At 36.9% G+C, this 21,169-nt stretch overlaps 1 protein-coding gene across 4 annotated transcripts in view; it reads right to left on the bottom strand.

The window, feature by feature from the left end:
- Positions 1-21,169, bottom strand: part of FBXL13 (F-box and leucine rich repeat protein 13) — a 205,949-nt gene that overhangs the window by 170,980 nt on the left and 13,800 nt on the right. For all 4 annotated transcript variants that reach the window (XM_015538250.2, XM_042964988.1, XM_042964976.1 and 1 more), the window contains exons 3-4: positions 20,439-20,529; positions 919-986 (exon numbers count right to left, since the gene is read on the bottom strand). In XM_015538250.2, coding sequence (XP_015393736.2) covers positions 919-986; positions 20,439-20,529 — 159 coding nt within the window. The remainder of the gene's footprint in view (positions 1-918; positions 987-20,438; positions 20,530-21,169) is intronic.

Genomic DNA, 21,169 nt, shown 5'->3' with positions numbered 1-21,169 from the left:
GCATAGAAAGAAACTGTTCAATTATTGTTATTGTTTTATTTCTAGCTAGTCCTTGCATTTCCTTTGAGCTTGCACTTCCCTTTGCTACATTTCTAAAACCCAGAAAGATCTGGAATCCGGAAGTTTTTCCATAACCTATTTAGAGGCAAAACTAGACCTGATCTAATTTTGCTTTAGAACCTCCCTGGAATTGACACATAATTGTTCATAGTCTTTTTTCATTTCATTTCATGTATATACATTTCATTTTATTACATACATATATAATATATACATAGTAGAAATACTAATATGTTTGAATACGTTTGGTTCCAGCATGCTGTCTCAGACACCACTGAAGATGTTATATAATACATACAATGTGCAGAAATACCTTTGTAAAAATTTTTAAGGAAAGGAATATAAATTTGAAAACATATCTCCAAGGGTTTCAAATGAAGGGATTATAGACCTTATACTTTCAATTTTGAAGTTTTAATTTAAAAAAAAACGAAAACACCACAGGGGCACCTGGGTGGCTCAGTCAGTTGAACATCCAGCTTTGACTCAGGTCACGATCTCACGGTCTGTGAGTTCGAGCCCCACATCAGGCTCTGTGCTAACAGCTCAGAGCCTGGAGCCTGCTTCAGATTCTGTCTCCATCTCTCTGCCCCTCCCCTGCTCATGCTCTCTCTCTCAAATATAAAACAAAACATTAAAACACACACACACACACAACAAAGTAATACCATGAAGAAGTAAAGAACATACTTTAAGTAAAAGCCAAGTGAAAATAAATTAAATATATAATACAAAATGGTGGAGACATGATTAAATAGATAAAATCAGAACAACTGGCTAAAAATGAGTTGTTCTTCATATGGAGAGTATTAAAAAATAAAAACACAGAGAAATAGTATGTAAAAATCACATTCTTACCAAAAGTGTGTCTTTACTAAACGTCCAGTATAAAAAGTACATGCTTTTATCATCAATTCTGGAGTCATCTAAAATAAATAAATAAATAAATAAATAAATAAATAAATAAATAAATAAATGAAACAACAAATATTAGAAATGAATGGAATCCAAAGGCTAACTCCAGAAGCTACACGAGAAAATGAGAGCAATGGTTGCCTTGGGCAGTAAGGAGACAGGAATGGACTGGAAGAACTATATACCATATACACTTTTTGGAATGTTATATTATCTATTTTTTTAAGTTAAAATTGCAGCTTAAAATTTTCCCATTATATTGTATTTACTTTAAAGCATTTTAAGGGGTGCCTGGGTGGCTCAGTTGTTTAAGTTTCCAACTTCGGCTCAGGTCATGGTCTCACGGTTCATGAGTTCGAGCCCCGCATTGGGTTCTGTGCTGACAGCTCAGTGCCTGGAGCCTCCTTCAGATTCTGTCTCCCTTTCTCTCAGCCCCTCCCCCCCTCACGCTCTGTCTCTGTCTCAAAAATAAACATTTTTTAAAATATTAAAGCATTTTTAAGTAAGTCTAAGGTATTATTATTGTCAGCTGTATTGATAATAGTATAGAGTTGTAGGTCACTATTAAACTGAATGATTTTGCCTTCTCAAGAATATAAAATGAAATTTTCTTTAAAAAAAAAAAAGAAAGAAAGAAAAAATAAAAAGCTTACCAGAATGCCTCACCAAACAGGCATAGGAAAACCATATAAATTAAGATTTCAGAATATACTGAAAGAGGTGCAAATTTATTACTTGCAACTATTCACAATAACACACATTGACTGACATGTGTGTTGAACACCTATGTGAGGATTCCTGAAATTATCTGTACTTTCTGTATCTCCTTTAATGAGCAAAGATAATATTATATTAACACACTTGTTATATGTACATGGCTACTATGAAGTGCAAATGGGGTTATTTTTTCTCATGTTATCGCCACCTTGTTTGCCATATAAATAAACATGTGGCCACGTCTGTTTGGTATAGAGATAAGCTTGGTTCAAATCTATACAAACTGCCCAGGATTCTTAATTCCACTTTTCAAAGACAAATGTTCTCCTCCTCAATCATGGATTTATTTTAGGCATACAACAAAGGCCCCTTGCTCCCCGCCCCCCATCCCGGCCAATATTCTGCCTGATGTTCAAAGACATTTGGAAACCCTCAGTTTGATGGAGATTATACGCAAATTTTGCTTATGGTGAGGGGGAACATAAATCATTGGAATCATTCTTTACTAAATTCTGATTTTCATAAGGGAAAGGAATTCAGATGAGTAAAGTAAGAGTATTGGGGATATCACAGCAGGGTGGATAAAACCAGGAAAGGAATGAGGTGACAGAAGAAAAGACAAATTTCATCTACAATACAATCTTTCTGTTCTGCTGTTAGCCCCTAAATTTACTAAGATTAAACTTTTCTTTAGAAGATATAACCTGGGAAGTAATATATAAATATCTACAATAAATGGCATCATTCATTAAAAAATGAGTATATTACATGATCGAATTATAATTCAGCCAGTAAGACTTGAACTTGAGTTTCCTTTTTTTTTTTTTTAATGTTTTTATTTATTTTTGAGACCGAGAAAGAGCATGAGCAGGAGAGGGATAGAGAGAGAGGGAGACACAGAATCCAAAGCAGGCTCCAGGCTCTGAGCTGTCAGCACAGAGCCCAACGCAGGGCCAAACTCACGGACTGTGAGATCATGACCTGGTCCGAAGTCAGACGCCCAACCCACTGAGCCACCCAGGTGCCCAGGGTTTCCTTTCTAATGATCCACTCTTTAAACCAGCATAAAAGTGTTCTTTCTAGTTCTTTCTATTCTATTGTTGAAAGAAGTTGAAGTCCTCATTAATTCATGACTTATTATGCTGGAAAAGTCTGTCATCCTCATATTCCTTTTTAAAGAGTTTCTTGCCCTGAATTCTTATTTTAATTTCACAGATCCTGTTCTGACTAAAAACAAAACACACAAAAACACTAATAAAATGAAAATAGCTATGATTTTTCCTCATTGTTGGCATCCTCCTGTTTTCTCCACAGGGAAAATAGCTTTAAGAGATCGTTCTGAGGTACTGGCCTCAGCAAAGACTCAAGCCCAGTAATGCCCCATCCCCCACGCGGGGCTGGGCACGGCTTTACTCCACTGCAGCACCTCTGGCCTGTGCCCATATGTTTGGTCACATGATTCTGCTTCCACTGCTCAACGTTTTCACTGTTGCTTTAGCAACTTGCTTTCTACTTTCTGGGGGGGGGGGGGGGGGGGTGGGGGGGGAGTGGGTTGAAATATTTTTATGTATTATTTATTTATTAATTATTGTTGTTGAAATATAGTTGACATACACTGTTATATTAGTTTCAGGTATATAACAAAGTGATTTAAAAATTCTGTACATTACTCAATGGTTACCACAACTAGTTTAGTAAACATCTGTCATCATACAATTTCTTTTACAATATTATTGACTAGATTCCCGATGCTATACTTTTCCTCTCCATGACTTATTGATTTTTTAACTAAAACTTTGTATCTCTTAATCCCCTCTGCCATTTCATGTATTTCTCACCCACCTCATCTCTGGTAACCATCAGTTTGTCCTCTGTATGTATGAGTCTGTTTCCGTTTTTTTGTTTGTTCATTTGTTTTTGAGTCCACATGTAAGTGAAATCATATGGCATCTGTCTTTCTCTGTCTAACTTATTTCACTTAACATCATACCATCTATGTTTTTGCAAATGGTAAGATTTCATTCTTTCTAATGGCTGGATAATATACCGTTGTATACCACCTTTTCTTTATCCATTTATCTATTGATAGACACTTGGGTTGCTCCCATATCTTGGCTATTGTAAAAAATGCTGCAGTAAACACAGGGGTACACATATCTTTTTCAATTTGTGTTTTCATTTTCTTCAAACAAATACCAAAAGTGGAATTAATAGGTTATATGGGGTTTCTATTTTTAATTTTTTGAGGAAACTTCATATTGTTTTCCGTATTAGTTGTACCAGTTCACATTCTCACCAACAGTATACAAGGAATCCTTTTTCTTCACATCCTCACCAATACTTGTTATTTTTTTTCTTTCTTTCTTTCTTTCTTTCTTTCTTTCTTTCTTTCTCTTTCTTTCTTTCTTTCTTTTTTTTCTTTTGTTGTGTCTTTCTTTCTTTCTTTCTTTTTCTTTCTTTCTTTCTTTTTTTTCTTTTGTTGTGTCTTTCTTTCTTTCTTTCTTTCTTTCTTTCTTTCTTTCTTTCTTTCTCTTTCTTCCTCTTTCTTTCTTGCTTTCCTAGCTGGCCATTCTGATTGATGACGTGATCTCATTGTGGTTTTCATTTGTATTTCCCTGATAATGAGTGATGTTGAGCATCTTTTCAAACGTCTGCTGGCTATCTATATGTCTTGTTTAGAAAAATGTCTATTCAGGTTCTCTGCCCATTTTAATTAGGTTATTTGTGGGGTTTTGGTGTTGAGTTATATAAGTTCTTTGTATATTTTAGATATTAAGCCCTTATCAGATATATCATTTGCAAATACCTTCTCCCATTCAGTAGTGGTCTTTTCATCTTGTTGTTAGTTCCCTTTGTTGTGCAAAACCTTTTTATTTTGGTATACTGCTAATAATTTATTTTTGCTTTTATTTTTCTTGCTTGAGGAGACATAACCATACATACGTTGCTAAGGCTGATGTCTGAGAGATTATTGCCTAGGTTTTCTCTTAGGAATTTTATGATTTGAAGTCTCACATTAAGGTTTTTAATCGATTTTGAGTTTATTTTTGTGAATGGTGTAGGAAAGTGGTTCAGTAGCATTCTTTTAGCTGTAAGTATTTGGTTTCCTAACACCATTTGTTGAAGAGACTGTCTTTTCCCCATTGTATATTCCTGCCTACTTTGTCATAGATTAATTGACAATGTAAGTGTGGGTTTATTTCTGGGATCTCTATCCTAGTCCCTTGATCTATGTGTCTATTTTTGTGCAAGTACCATACTATTTTGGCTATAATAGCTTTGTAGTATATCCTAAAATCTGAGATCGTGATACCTCTAGCTTTGTTCTTTCCCAAGATTGCTTTGGCTATCCAGGGTCTTTTGCGGCTCCATACAAATTTTAGTATTATTCTAGTTTTGTAAAAAATGCTATTTGTGTTTTAACAGAGATTGCATTGAATCTGTAGATTGCTTTAGGTATTATGGATATTTTAACAACATTAAGTCTTCCAATCCATAAGCGTAGTATGTCCTTCCATGTATGTCATCTTTAATTTCTTTCATCAAGGTCTTGTAGTTTTCAGAGTATAGGTCTTTCACCTCCTTGGTTAAGTTTATTCCTAGGTAATGTATTCTTTTGATGCAATTGTAAGTGAAGTTGTGTTTTTTTTTTTAATTTCTTTCTGCTACATTGTTATTAGTGTATAAAAATGCAACAAGTTTCTGTATATTGATTTTCTATGCTGCAACTTTGGTGTATTCATTATTAGTCCTGATAGTTTTTTGGTGGAATGTTGGGGTTTTCTGTATATAGTATCATGTCATCTGCAAACAATGACAATTTTACTCCTTCCTCACCAATCTGGATGCCTTTTATTTCTTCTTGTTGTCTGATTGCCATGGCTAGGACTTCCAGTACTCTGTTGAATAAAAGTAGTGAAAGTGGACATCCTTGTCTTCTGCCTTGTCTTAGAGGAAAGGCCTTCAGTTTTCACCATTGAGTATGTTAGCTGTGGGTTTTTCATATATGGCCTTTATTATGTTGAGGTATGTTTCCTGTATACTCACTTTGTTGAGAGTTTTATCATGCATAGATGTGTATTTTGTCAAATACTTCTGCGTCTATTGAGATAATCATGTGGGTTTTAATCCTTCTTGTTAATGTGATGTATCATTTTGATTGATTTGCAAAGGTTGCATCCCTGGAATAAATCCCACTTGATTGTGGTGACTGATCCCTTTGATGTAGTATTTGGTTTGCTAATATTCTGTTAAGGATTTTAGCATGTATGTTCACCAGGGATATTGGCCTGTCATTTTCTCTTTTTGTAGCATCTGTGTCTGGTTTTGGTATCAGGGTAATGCTGGACTCACAGAATGAATTTAAAGCATTCCTTCATTTTCTATTCTTTAGAATAGTTTAAGAAGGATAGGTATTAACTCTTCTTAAAATGTTTGGTAGAATTTGCCTGTAAAGCCATCTAGTCCTGGACTTTTGTTTGTTGGGAGATTTTTTGTTTTGTTTTGGTTTTGTTTTGGTTTTGGTTTTGGTTTTATATTACTGATTCAATTTTATTACTAGTAATTGGTCTGTTCAAAATTTCTATTTTTTTCCTGATTCAGTTTTGGTTGTATGTTTCTAGGAATTTACTCATTTCTTCTAGGCTGTCCAATTTGTTGGCATATAATTTTTACAGTATTCCCTTATAATCTTTTGTATTTCTGTGTTTGTTGTTCTTTCTCTTCTTTCATTTCTAAAAAAAAAATATTTATTTACATCCTCTTTTTCTTGATAAGTCTGACTAAAGGTTTATCAATTTTGTTTATCATTTCAAAGAACCAGCTCTTGGCTTCATTGATCTTTCCTATTATTTTTTAGTCTCTGTCATTTATTTCCCCTCTTTTTTTTTTTTTTTTTTTTTTTGGAGAAAGAGAGAGAGCACACATGAGTAGGGGAGGGGGGTGGCAGAGGGAGAGAGAGAATCCTAAGCAGACTTCACACTCAGTGTAGAGCCCTGATGTGGGGCTCAATCCCATGACCCTGTGATCATAAGCTAAGCCAAAATCAAGAGTCAGATGCTCAACTGACTGAACCATCCGGGCACACCTCATTCATTTCCACTCTAATCTTTATTATTTCCTTCTGTCTACTAACTTTGGTTTGTTTGTTCTTTTTTTTTTTTTTTTTTTTTTTTTTTTAGTTCTTTTCGGTATAAGGTTAAATTATTTGAATTTTGTTTGTTTGTTTCTTGAGGTAGGCCTACATTATATAAACGTTTCTCTTAAACTACTTTTGCTGTGTCCCAAAGATTTTGCACCATTGTTTCCATTTTTATTTGTTTCTGTCAATTTTTTTGATTTCCAGTTTGATTTCTTCTTTGCCCTGTTGGTTGTTTAGTAGTCTATTGTTTAGCCTCCGTGTGTTTGTATTTTTTCCAGTTTTTTTTTCTTGTAATGGATTTCTAGTTTCATGCCATTGTGGTTGGAAAACATGCTTAATATGATTTCAGTCTTCTTAAACTTATTGACACTTGTCTTATGGCCCACCATGTTATCTATCCTAGAGAACATTCTGTGTATATTTGAAAAGAGTGCATATTCTGCTGGTTTTGGATGGAATGTTCTGTGTATATCTCTTAAGTTCACCTGGCCTAATGTATTGTTTAAAGCCACTGTTTCCTATTTCCTATCTGGATGCTCTGTTAATTGATAAAAATGGGGTGTTAAATTCCCCTATTGTTATTGTATTACTATCAGCCTCCTTTTTTAAATTTTTTTTTTTAACGTTTATTTATTTTTGAGACAGAGAGAGACAGAGCATGAACGGGGGAGGGTCAGAGAGAGGGAGACACAACATCTGAAACAGGCTCCAGGCTCTGAGCTGTCAGCACAGAGCCGGACGCGGGGCTCGAACTCACGGACCGCGAGATCATGACCTGAGCCGAAGTCGGCCGCTTTACCGACTGAGCCACCCAGGCGCCCCTCTATCAGCCTCCTTTTATGTCTGTTAATATTTGCTTTATGTATTTAGGTGCTCCTATGTTGTGTGCATAGATATTTGCAATTGCATTCTCTTGTTGGATTGATCCCTTTATCATTATATGATACCCTTCTTTTTGATGTTGTGGGCTTTGTTTTAAAGTCCATTTTGTCTGTATAAATATTGCTACCCTGGCTTTTTTTTTTTTTCCACTTCCATTTGCATGGAATAGCTTTTTCCATCCCTTTACTTTTAGTGTATATGTATCTTTAGGTCTAAAGTGAGTCCCTTGTTGGCAGCATATTGATGGGTCTTGTTTTGTTTTTTGCTTTATTTTTCATCCATTCTGTTTTATCCATTTTATCCATTTTTTATCCATCCATCCATACCCTACGCTTTTTTATTGGATCATTTAGTCCATTTACATTTAAAGTAATGAGTAGTAGATATGTACTTATTGCCATTTTGTTCATTGTTTTCTGGTTGTTTTTATAGTTATTCTTTATTCCTCTCTTCTCTTGCTCTCTTTCCTTGTGGCTCAATGGCTTTCTTCAGTGTTATGCTTGGATTCTTTTCTCTTTATTTCTTTTGCATCTACTACAGGTTTTTGGATTGTGGTCACCATGGGGTTCATATATAACATCCTATGTATATAGCAGTCTATGTAAAGTAGATGGACACTTAAGTTTGAACATATTTTAAAAGCACTAAATTTTTACTTGCCCTTCATGTTTTATGTATGTCATATTATAGTCTATATCTTTTTATTTTGTGTATCTCCTAATTGTTGTAGATATAATTGATTTTACTACTTTTGTGTTTTAAACTCTATATTGGCTTTATAAGTGATTAATCTGCTGTCTTTACTGTATGTTTGCCTTTACCAGTGAAATTTTTTCCTTCCTAATTTTCTTAATTCTAGGTATGGTCTTTTCTTTCCAAGTAAAGCATTCCTTTTTACATTTTTTGTAAGCTGGTTTAGTGGTGATGAACTCCTTTAACTTTTGTTTGTCTGGGTACCTTATATCTCTCTTTCAATTAATGATAACATTAGTATTCTTGATTGTAGGGTTTTTTCCTTTCAGCATTTTGAATATATCATGCTATTCCCTTCTGGTTTGCAAAGTTTCTGCTGAAAAATCACCTGATAGCCTTGTGGGGCTTTTTTCTGGCATGTAACTGTTTGCTTTTTCTTGCTGCTTTAAGATTTTTTTTTTTTTTTTGGCCATTTTAATTCTTATGTGTCTTGGTGTGGGCTTCCTTGGGTTCATCTTATTTGGGGTTTTCTTTGCCTCCCAGACCTAGATGTCTGTTTCCTTCCCCAGGTTAGGTAAGTTTTCAGCTATGATTCAAATACATTTTCTGCCCCCTTCTCTCTCTCTTCTTTTTCTTCTGAGATCCCTGTAATCCAAATGTAACTATATTTGATGATGTCACAGGTGTCCCTGAACCTATTCCCATTTTTATTATTCTTTTCTCTTTTGCTATTTAGCTGATTGGTTTGCTGATCCATTCTTCTGCATCATCTAACCTGCTATTGATTCCCTCTAGTGTATTTTTCATCTCAACTATTGCCTAATTCAGCTCTGACTGGCTATTTTTTATATTTTCTATATCTGTTGAAGTTCTCATTGAGTTTATCCACTCCTCTCTCTAATGAGTATCCATGAGTATCTAATGATCATTACTTTGGTCTTTATTAAGTATATTGTCTACCTCCATTTTGTTTAGCTCTTTTTCTGTGGTTTTGTCTTATTCTTTTTTTTTTTTTTTAAGTTTATTTATTTTGAGAGACAGAGAGAGCAGAGGAGGAGCAGAGAGAGAGGGAGAGAGAAAATCCCAGGCAGGCTCCATGCTGACAGCATGGAGCCGAATGTGGGGCTCAAACTCACGAACTGTGAGATCATGACCTGAGCCAAAACCAAGAGTCAGACACTTAACCGACTGAGCCACCCAGGCATCCCTGTCTTATTCTATCAGTTGGGACTTATTCTTCTGTCCCCCCATTTTGTCTCTCTGTGTCTGTTTCTATGTATTAGGTAGGTCAGCTATGGCTATTGGTCTTGAAAGTAGTGACGTTGTGTAGATGGGGTCCTGTGGTGCATTGTAGTTCAGTCCCCCCTTGGTTACCAGAACCAAGTGCTCTAGGGTGACTGTTGTGTGGGCTGCATGTGTCCTCCTATTGTGGCTGAGTCTTGATTGCTGTGGGCATGCTGGTCGGTGGGACTGGCCCTCAGCCTGGCTATCTGCAATTAGTTGCTGTGATAGCTGTGGGTGTACTGATGGGCAGGACTTGTTTCCTGTGCACAAACTGCAGATGGGGTCATGTGTGGGGTCATCTCCCCACCTCTGCAGGGCAGGAGTCACTTTGGAGAGGTGCTGGTTCTAGCCAGGGCTTCCTGCCAGGTGTGGTGGGACACCTGCCAAGGCAGGTGAGTTGGATGGGGCAGGGCTGAAAGAAATTCCAGGGCTGGCTGGTGAGTGTTAGGACTGACTCCCACAAGCATGCAACTATCTAGGCTGAGGAAGGACAAGAAAAAGAACTTTTCCTCCCAAGGAACTCTCCTGCAGATCTCTGCTCTTCCAACACATGACCTCAAATTAGTCAATAAATCTTCTTCATGTATACCCCAAGCACTTTTATTTTGTATTTTTTTATTAGAAAGATTTTTTAATGTTTATTTATTTTAATTAATTTATTTTTTAATGTTTTATTTATTCTTGAGAGAGAGACAGAGCATGAGCAAGGGAGGGGCAGAGAGAGTGTGGGACACAGAATCTGAAGCAGGCTCCAGGCTCTGAGCTGTCAGTACAGAGCCCGATGCAGGGCTTGAAGTCAGAGGCTTAACCGACTGAGACACCCAGGTGCTGCCCAGGCACTTTTCAAATTGCTGCTTCTGTGCTGTGTCTCCAGAGAGTCACTTAGTATCCTGGCTCTTTAAGGGCAGAGGCTTGGCTTGCTATTGCCATCCAGCTTTCGAGAGTTAAGCCCTGGTGATTTTTTTTTTTAAGTTTATTTATTTTGAGAAAGAGAGAGAGAGCACGAGCTTTGGAAGGGCAGAGAGAGAAAGAGCAAGAGAATCCCAAGCAGGTTCCATGTTGTCAGCAAATAGCCTGATGCGGGACTCAAACTCATGAACTGTGAATCATAGCCTGAGTTGAAATCAAGAGTCAGACACTTAAGTGACTGAGCCACCTCGGCAGCCCAAGCTCTGCTGATTTTTCAAGCTCTCAGAGTGAAGCCCACTGATTTTCAAAGCCAGATGCTATAAGGACTCATCTTCTCAATGTGGGTCCCCAGGGCCAGGGATGCCCTAGTGTGGGGTCTGATCCCATCACTCCTCTGTGCTTGTGGTGTCGCTCCCATTTGTAGTTAGTGACACCAGGGGTTTGGTTCCCAACCACATCTCTACCCCTCCTATCCTTTTTTGCAGACTTCTCTCTGCAAATAGCTGTAGAAGATCTGTTCTGCCAGTCTTCAGGTCACTTTCAAAGTCAGTTGCAATACATGTAACTGTTGACTCAGTGAGCTCAGGGTCCTGCTACTCCACCATCTTCCCCACTGCTTTCTACTCTGCATAGCTGTCATATCTTGGTTAGCTGCTAGTGACTAGAAAATAGTCTTTCTCTCACTTTTTTTTATTCCAGCTGATAGGATTGCACAGAGTAGGAGCTCAACAAATATTATATGGACTAACCTACTTCCTTGGAAAACTGCCAATTCCCTGCCATCTGGCTTCTAAAAATGGAGAGTAAAGGATTCAAGCAATGACTGTGGGGAAGTTGCTGGAAAAAAGTAATTGACATTGGTATAGAGGGCCTCAGAGTGAGAACTCTGTTTCCAGGCCCTCACAGACCACGTCCACCAATTTCCCACAAGGTCCTCTACACACAGACTTTCGAGTAATAACAGAAGAGAAGGAGGAGAGAAAAAAGGTGGACCACCACACAATTTCTAAGAGTCCAGTTATAAGATTAGCTTTGAGTCTGGAAATAAAAGAAAAAATTCTGCCATGAGAGATGGTTTTGAAAGTTAAAGGGCGGAATGTTAGAATCTCCTATGAAATTTTGTAAAATACTCATGCTCACTCTCCACCTCCATAGGAATTATTCCTATGATGAGTCACTATTACTACTGAGAATATGTCTTATCCCTCATGTTAAGGCTCTCTGTTTTAAACTGAGTTCCAATGAAATACAATATGATTCAATGAAAGTACATTCAACTTAACACACTAGTTTCAAGGAAACATTTTGTATAGCTTGGAAGAAAAATAAAAGAAGTAAAATAGAATATTGATCCCTTTTTAAAAAGATACTGCATATAGCATAATACAGCTCAAGTCTTAAAAATAGTTTTAAAAAGTGGCGCTTCAATGGTTCAGTCAGTTAAATGTCATACTTCAGCTCAGGTCATGATGTCGTGATTTGTGAGTTCAAGCCCCATATCAGGCTCTATGCTGACAGCTAAGAACCTGGAGCCTGCTTTGGATTCTGTGTCTCCCTCTCTCTACCCCTCCCCTGCTTGCTCTCTCTCTCTCTCTCTCTCTCTCTCTCAAAAATAAATAAACATTTAAAAAATTTTTAATGTTTTTTATTTAAAAATTTTATTTAAAAATTTTTATTTAAAAATTTTTATTTAAAAATTTTTATTTAAAAATTTTTATTTTTTAAATTTTAATTTTTAAAAATTAAAAAAAATAAAAATTTTTAAATAGTCTTAAAAATATTTTATGTAAAAAAATTCAAATGTACAGAGAATTAGAATAAATACCTACCACCCCCTAGTCTACATTTAACATTGTCAACATTTTGCCATACTTGCTTTTTCTCTTTGTAGTATATAAAGTATATAAACCAAAAATTTTACTGTCTATTTCTAAAGTATAGTCACATTTTCTTCACAACCACAATTCCATTATCCCACCTTGGACAATTAACAATAATTGCTTAATATCATCTAATACCCACTGCATATCCAAATCTCTGGAATTATTCCCTCAAACATCTTAAATAGTTTGTTCAAACTAGGGTCTAAACAAGGGTCATGTGTTAGCACTGATGACTCGGTTTATATGAAACTCTTCATTAAACTTTATATGAAACTTTTTTTTTCATTCTCCTTTTACATATTTTTCAACATTTAATGACTATGAAGGGCAAATAAGGCATAGTCTCTGGCTAAATCTGATGAATTCAGTTTTCTGGGTATCTTTAATGTATTTTTACAGAGAAAGTTCTAGAAGTCAATTCAAATACTTTTGTTGTGAATTTGTTTTGATGAGAGTTTTCTTCTATCATCTGGAAGAATGATAGAAGTGAGGAGTGGGGACAGGGCGCTGCATAGCTCCTGTCACAGCCCCATGGATTGGAGGTCTGAGCTTTAAGGAAGAAGAGACTGGAGGCAAAACCCAAACAAACTGCTCCTCTGAGGCACTTCTGTACAAGACAAAATGAGAGAAGGCATTTCCTCCACTTCCATGTGGCACCCACAGCACAGTGGCATCCAATTTTGTGTAACTTTAAGTTTTGAAAATCTGAAATAATGTGATAAAAATATTACAAACATCTTACGTGATGCCAAATTTTGAAATAATGCAATCCCTCCACTTAAAATTTTATCAAGAAGCATTTCATTCTAAAGCTAGTGGGAGCATGGAAGTTTTAAGTTCTTGGCACATGGTGGTACCATTTTGGCAGGTAAAACGCTTGTGGAATGAGTCTTAAAGTGCAAGCTTGACTTATTCGAGGTCTTTATAAAAGTATCTCTTTCAAACAGTGTGACCTCTAGGTATGGTCTGAGTAGAGCAACAGAGAAAGGAGCACTGTTTTGGCATTTTAAGGATTTGTGGTGGAAAAAGACTAGAGCTCCACCTCAGTTAGACTTCAGAGCTCTCAGATCAAGAACACCCACACTACGGCTTCACCTTCAGGTAGCCCAACAGGCTTGAGACAGAGACCTTAAGAGGAATTCTTGAATTCACACGGGACAGCTTTGGGATTCCCAGATAGAACTGGTTGGAATTTTGAGGGATACCAACCTCCTGTAATTGTGAGCCAGGGACTAGAGGCAGTGAAATTTGGAATGTTACTATCAACATTGCTCTACTTGTACCCCAGGCTGGTGAGACCTGGAAAATTTTGTAATGAAATAAAAAAAGAAATACCATTACAAACCATGAATGCTAACTTACAAACATACTCAATTTATGGCTCTTTAATGTTAGTAGTAATTGGTCCCCATTAATTTTTAACTTTGTTAGATACTATTTATTTATGATATATGAGAAAACTAATGCATTCAAATAATGCCAATAGGGAAAAAAAAGTTTTATTTCTGTGATATTTGAAATACTTAATATAATATTAGGACTCTGATAAGAACCAAACAAAAAATAAAGGTAAATAATTAACTTCATATTATAATTTTTGGTTTTTAGTATAACAAAATTTTTCTTCTGGTAAACAATTCCATTTTTTGCTCAGTTAATCCAAGAATCAAGGAATTATGTATTAAATTATCATAACATGTCATCATATTTTTAAAAAATTTTTTTAATGTTTATTTTTGAGAGAGAGAGAGAGAGACAGAGCACAAGTTGGGGAGGGCAGAAAGAAGGAGGGAGACACAGAATCCAAAGCAGGCTCCAGGCTCTGAGCTGTAAGCACAGAGACTGATGTGGGGCTGGAACTCACGAACTGTGAGATCATGACCTGAGCCGAAGTTAGATGCTTAACCAACTGAGCCACCCAGGTGCCCTCATCATATTTTAAAGTACATGTCTTTACTTCATTCATGAATTCATTAATATCCCACATAGCATCATCGTAGAATGCTAACAAAATAGTATGGGATTTGCTATAGATTGAATGTTTGCATCTCCTAAAATTCATATGTTGAAACCTAATCTCCAGTGTGATAATATTTGGAGGTAGGGCCTTTTGGAGACCAGCTCCTGAGGGTAGAGCCCTTATGAATGGGGTTAGTACCTTTATGTTTTTTTTCTTTTTAAGTTTATTCATTTATTTTGAGAGACAGAACATGAGCAGGAGAGGGACAGAGAGAGGGAGAGAGAGAGAGAATCCCAAGCAGGCTCCATACTGCCAGCGTCACCAACCATGAGATCATGACCTGACCCGAAATCAAGAGTTGGACGCTTAACCAACTGAGCCACCCAGGCACCCTGGATTAGTGCCTTTATAAAAGAGACTCCAGGGAGTTCCTTCACCCCTTCTGCCATATGAAGTAACAGCAAGAAGATGGCAGTTTATGAACTAGGAACTGGGTTCTCAGTAGACACGAAATCTGCCAGCACCTTCATCTTGGACCTCCCAGCCTCTAGAACTGGGAGAAACAGACTTCTGTTGTTGATAACCACAACCCAGTCTGTAGAATTTTGTTATGACATCCCAAACAGGGTTTATAAATATGTGTTGAAGGCATTACTTTAAATCCCTCCCAGTTCTGATATTTTTATTACTCATGGGCTGGAAAAGTTAATAGTAATAACAAAAATACTAAAATGAAACCATGTCTTTAATGCAAAAGTGAGTGGTGTCTATAACAGTACCATGATGTGGGTAAAGTGTTGGATTTTTCATGATGAGTAATTTTCTTATTATTTTTATCTTCTGCAAATTATTGAAAGATTCTTTAATGCCCACTGGGCTCTTGTGTCTGGAGACAGACACTGATTGATGTTTGTACTTTAGGGCTCTAAGTGTTAATAAACACATTTAAATAAATACAACTTTGAAAAATCAGTTTTCCTTAAACATGTAAATGTTTATTACAAATTTTAAGAAAGTCCCTGAAACATTTTTTTTTAATTTTTTTTTTATGTTTTTATTTTATTTTTGAGAGAGACAGAGAGACAGAGTGCAGGCAGGGGAGGGGCATAGAGAGAGCAAGACACAGAATCTAAAGCAGGCTCCAGGCTTCAAGCTGTCAGTGTGGAGCCCGATGCGGGGTTCGAACTCATGGACTGTGAGATCATGACCCACGCTGAAGTCGGACGCTTAACCGATTGAGCCACCCAGGCGCCCCTGAAACAATTTAAACTTATAAAAATGTTCTTTAGAACTCTCAGCTGCCACACATAGTGGACAAACATACAAAAATGCTCTATCATTAACTATTATTACTTACCTTACACTTAAATTTATCCTAAAGTAAACAACATGAATCCAGTTCATATCTTCATTATTTCTATTCCTTCCAGGTTACTGTAATACTTAGTTTGATGCCTTCTCAGGGAAGAGTAATCTACCAAATTTTAAAAGGAAAAGGATACTTTTGCAAACCAGGAAGGGTAGAGGGTGTGGTTATTGACCAGTTGATTTTTGTTTGAGGCATAGGATCTGCTGGCCTCTCCCAAAAGGTTAAAACCTAGCCACTGGGGTCATAAGGTTAAGTCTCCTTTTCATAGTTAAACTTTGTTATATCAGTAAGACTTTTAAGTCCACATCTTTCATTTAGATTTTAGGATTTTGTTACACAGTGCTCCCTATGATACCATCATTTTAAAAGCCATAGCATCATTTTAAAAGGGAGTGATCTCTAGGACACATTAAGTGAGAAAAAGCGACACACAGTCTGCTACTTCAATGTAAGAAGTTGATGGGAGAAGAATACAATGTATGTGCTCATAATTTTCAAAAAGAAACAATGGAAAAACTAAATAAATAAACCAAAACCTACTAACATTGGATACTTAGAAACAGGGATGGAATAGGGAGGAGAAAAAGACAGGAATAGAAGCAATACTTCTCTGAACACTCATTTTATTGTTTTGATTCTTTGAACACTCATTTTGTTGTATCGTTTATTGTTTTTATTGCCAGTAATGTTATACATAATTGGAAAAGCATAATTATATCAAAGAGAAAAAAAGATGGCCATCAGCACACACAAAAAAATAAGTATCTGGGGTAACAAAAAAAGTATTTTTATTGAAAATATTTGATAGGATATATACATCTTAAAGGCAAAAAGAATTGCATAACTCTTTTGAATTGCATGCTTTTCGTAAACTACATTCAGTAGTTTTATTGTTAGTGATCTTGTAGTATCGTTATTCCAAAAACATTATGCGTGTATTGTAAGATGAAACTAATAAGCAATTATGTTAATGCCTAGAAGAATCAAGATTGATAAAAAGTGGGTCTGCCACACTTCTGGGTGCACCCCCATGTGATGCACTAGGAAGAACCACCCTTCCCCATGTGGTTATTCTTGTCCCCAAGAGAAAAAAAGGGGAAAAAAAGAACCTGAATATCAAGTTTGTGGATCTAACTACAAACTTGAAGGAAATACAAGAAACAGAACAAATGAAATGATGCCAGAGGAAACAATGAGAATGTGGGACATTTTACAGGACAAATGATGTTTTCCTCAGTAAATGAGTGGCATGGGAAATAAGAAAGTTTATTACAAGAAGTATTAAATATATGATACCCAAGTGCAATGTGAACTCCATATGGATTTTGATTTAACAGAGTCATGTTTAAAAAGGTATTTTTGAGACAATTTGGGAAACTCGAATATGGACTGAATATGGAATATATATATCTGAATATAATCTGCACTATGCGATGTTCAGAAATTACTGCTAATTTCATTACATACATAATGGCACTGTGCTATGTTCCCTAAAAATGTCATTTTTTGTTAGAGATGCACACTGATGTATTTACTGGTAAAATAATATAACTCCTGGGATTTGCTTTCCAATACTTCAGCAAAAAAAAGGACAAGGGGAGATAATTAACAAGATTGGCAAAATGTTGACTGTCATTTAAGCTAGATGATGAGGAATCATTATGGTGTTCTGCTTGTGTGTTATGTTTAAAATTTTCCATGATAAAAAGATTTTTTTAAATATTATAGAAGTCTTTTCTTCTTGTAATCAGTACCCATCTGGAGATTTCATTTCTTAAGAAATGAGAATCAAGTCTGTGAAGTTAGTTTCCTCCTGACAATGGTTGATTCTTTCATCTTGGAACACATAGTTAAACTGTCTTTCTATTTACTATTATGAGAGCAGTTCCTACTTTTTCTCTAACAATGTGGCTTGCTCACAGTTTCCTGTATTCAATTTTCTCTGTTTGCACAAATAGAAACAAATACTTTGTTATAAATAGGCAGAACAGTGTGGAGACAGAAGCATGCTGAGACAATACAAAGCAATCTTTTTTTTTTAATTTTTTAATGTTTATTATTTATTTTTGAGAGAAAGAGAGACAGAGCATGAGCAGGGGAGGGTTAGAGAGAGAGGGAGACACAGAATCCAAAGCAGTCTCCAGACTCTGAGCAGCTCAGAGTCTGATGCAAGCAAGGCTCCAACTCACTAACAGGAAATCATGATTTGAGCCAAAGTCAGCTGTTTTAATCACTGAGCCACCCAGGTCCCCCTACAAAGCAATCTTAATAATGGGAAAGATTACAATTGTTTGTGATCTTTAAAATGTTTTGTCAGGGCCCCTGGGTGGCTCAGTCGGTTAAGCATCCGATTTGGGCTCAGGTTATAATCTCACAGTTTGTGGGTTCGAACCCCACATCAGGCTCTGTCCTGACAGCTCAGAGCCTGGAGGCTGCTTCGGATTGTGTGTCTCCCTCAATCTGTGCCCCTCCCCCACTCACACTCTGTTTCTCTTTCTCTCAAAAATAAATAAACATTAAAAAATATGTATATTTTAAATGTTTTGTCAAAACATTAAAAACGCTCATCAGTGATTATAGCTGTATATGAAACTATAGGAAAGAAAAATGGGGGGAAAAAGCAAAGCTGATATTTATTTAGTATACTATAATTTAAAATACTGGAAACTTGGGGCGCCTGGGTGGCTCAGTCGGGTTGAGCGTCCGACTTCGGCTCAGGTCATGATCTCACGGTCCGTGAGTTCGAGCCCCGCGTCGAGCTCTGTGCTGACAGCTCAGAGCCTGGAGCCTGTTTCAGATTCTGTGTCTCCCTCTCCCTCTGCCCCTCCCCTGTTCATGCTCTGTCTCTCTCTGTCTCAAAAATAAATAAATGTTAAAAATAAATAAAATAAAATAAAATAAAATAAAATAAAATAAAATAAAATAAAATAAAATAAAATAAAATACTGGAAACTTTAAGGATTAAAGTGTCTTATCCTTTGTAAAAAAAAAAAAAAAGAATTTTTCATTTTCCTCTGAGGGTGAAGGAGAAATGAATTAATGCATATTCAATCTCGGCTGAGCCCTCTAACAAAGCAATCATAGGCACCTAGAGATTTACCTTTTGCGAAGTCACATCTAGTTTCTACTTTTCCTACTTTATAAAATGAAGCAGACATCTTTTCTATATGTATGAATTGTCATCCTCCTTTCTAAATGTGCATGAGCTTCCTGTATTTTATCCTTTGCACTTTCAACATCATGAAATATCTCTGAGAATTCTTTTTCTAATAAAACTTTAGGTTTAAAGTTGCTATGGTGTCTCAGAATTCTGTGCAATTCTTTAAAAGATTCTCTCTAGGCTTCTGGCTAGATATTGAACATAATCTGATTGTATTTTACAAAATCACTTTCAAAATATTGACGAGGTTCACCCCTCTGCGTCAGTGGTTTTTAATAATTTTAGTATCTTTTAGCAATGATGTTTAAGCTTTTTTCATATGACATTATATTCAAAGTGGAATTGTTCTAGAGCGTAAGGTGGGGGTGAAAGACCCTGAATCCCCACCCCCTGGAGCTCCCCCTCAGCTACTGAGGTGGCCCCCAAACATCTCCGAGAACACAGTTTGCAGACACCTGCACTTCATAGTAGATAAAGTTCTATGGCTGATAAAGTGAAGTCATTAAGACACCCAGACACCACAACACAGATCAGCTAGGATTGGACATGTGGGTTCTTCCCATTGTATTGGTACTCAGAATCATCCCAGTCTTGGCAGAAATATCCTGTCCCTCTATTTCTGTCTCTCTGATGCAGACCACTGAGTAGGATCCAGTGTGACCCTCCACCCAGCCTTCCAAATTATGCTTCAGATTGTTCCTGGCTCTCAGCATCCACCTTGACCCAGGCTTCGATTTCACTTTTCGGCGCCCAAGTTCACCAGCAGCTCCCAAGCCCTGCCTGCGTTTACCAAGACACCAGCCTGGGATCTGGAGGTATCACACAAGGCCCCACACACATGTAATTTGTGTTGGCATTTCTCTCCCCACATGCCTTTTGCTATTGTAGCTTCTCTCAGATACAGTCTTTGTTCTAAAAGTCTCCGTGTCCTGAATTACTTCCTTGCCCTCTGTACAGAATCAAAACCAGCTGTTAGAGCTGGTTGTTCCTTTCTTTAACAATCGGTCTGGCTTTTAAGTTAGCTCTCGTTGTTTGGCCATATCTTTATCAGCATAATCCCTGGGCAGATGGCAAAGAGAATGGAGAAGGGATAGAATACAGAAGGAAGTAGATAGAAAGGAAGGACAATATCCTCATTTAAAGCTTTCCATAATGTTGGTTTTATCATTATAAAGATGCAAGAGGAGAGGAGAAGGAGAAAGAGGAATGGGAAAAATATAATAGAAAGATTTTATCAGAAGAGGAAGAATAAATGTCTGTTAAATACTTCTGGAAATTTGGGAAGTTTACTATGAATGTGGCTGTGTGCGGGGTGTTGGGGGGGGGTGATATTCCTTCACTTCTCTGAGTGTCCCCAATTCAAAAACAGTTTGACCTCATACATCTTATAAAATCTAAAATCTATTTGAGAACTTCCATCAAAACTTGGGATGTATATTTTAGAATGTCTGATTACTAATACTGACCAGTTGATCATCCAGTCCAAAAAGTTGTTCCATGTAAGTTTCAGACAACCTCCGAATTTTTGGCCTCATTGATGGATCAATGCACATATCCCTTTGATAAAATCATAAAACACTGTCAAACATTTCATTTCATAGTAGTTAGTTCCATAATTAAATCAGTGATTTGAATCCATGATTCTATGGGTGGAGTTGAAGGGAGGGGAAGGAGGAGACACCTCCCCTTGGGAGAAGTATATCAACACCTACTGCAGGACTTTGTCAACCACCCCCTCCTCCAGATTTTGCTGTGCCCCCCAAGAGAGTACGCCTCTTTTTCCTCATCCCCAACTTGAAATAACTGCCCTACGAGCACATTATTGATGAGAGAGGGCTATATTTCTCAAGTTAAGAACCAGTGGGGAAATTGTTCCTATTGAAGTCTTTCAGACTTAAAAGCCTATGAAAGGGGGCGTCTGGGTGCCTCAGTCAGCTGTCTGACTTGGCCTTAGGTCATGATCTTACGGTCTGTGGGTTCGAGCCCCATGTCAGGCTCTGTGCTGACAGCTCAGAGCCTGGAGCTGCTTTGGATTCTATGTCTCCCTCTCTCTCTTCCCCTGCCCCACTCGCACTCTGTCTCTCTCTCTCTCTCTCTCAAAAAGAAATAAACATTTTAAAAAAGCCTATGGAGGGATTCCTTAACCATCCTGAGATTAGAAGACTTCTTTTGGTACTCTATAGTGAGTGTTTTACAT

This window comes from Panthera tigris, chromosome A2 (genome assembly GCF_018350195.1).
Source record: "Panthera tigris isolate Pti1 chromosome A2, P.tigris_Pti1_mat1.1, whole genome shotgun sequence".
Taxonomy (NCBI): Eukaryota; Metazoa; Chordata; class Mammalia; order Carnivora; family Felidae; genus Panthera; species Panthera tigris.
Note: the sequence above shows the minus strand (reverse complement) of the source record. Positions and strands in the feature narration are given on the sequence as shown.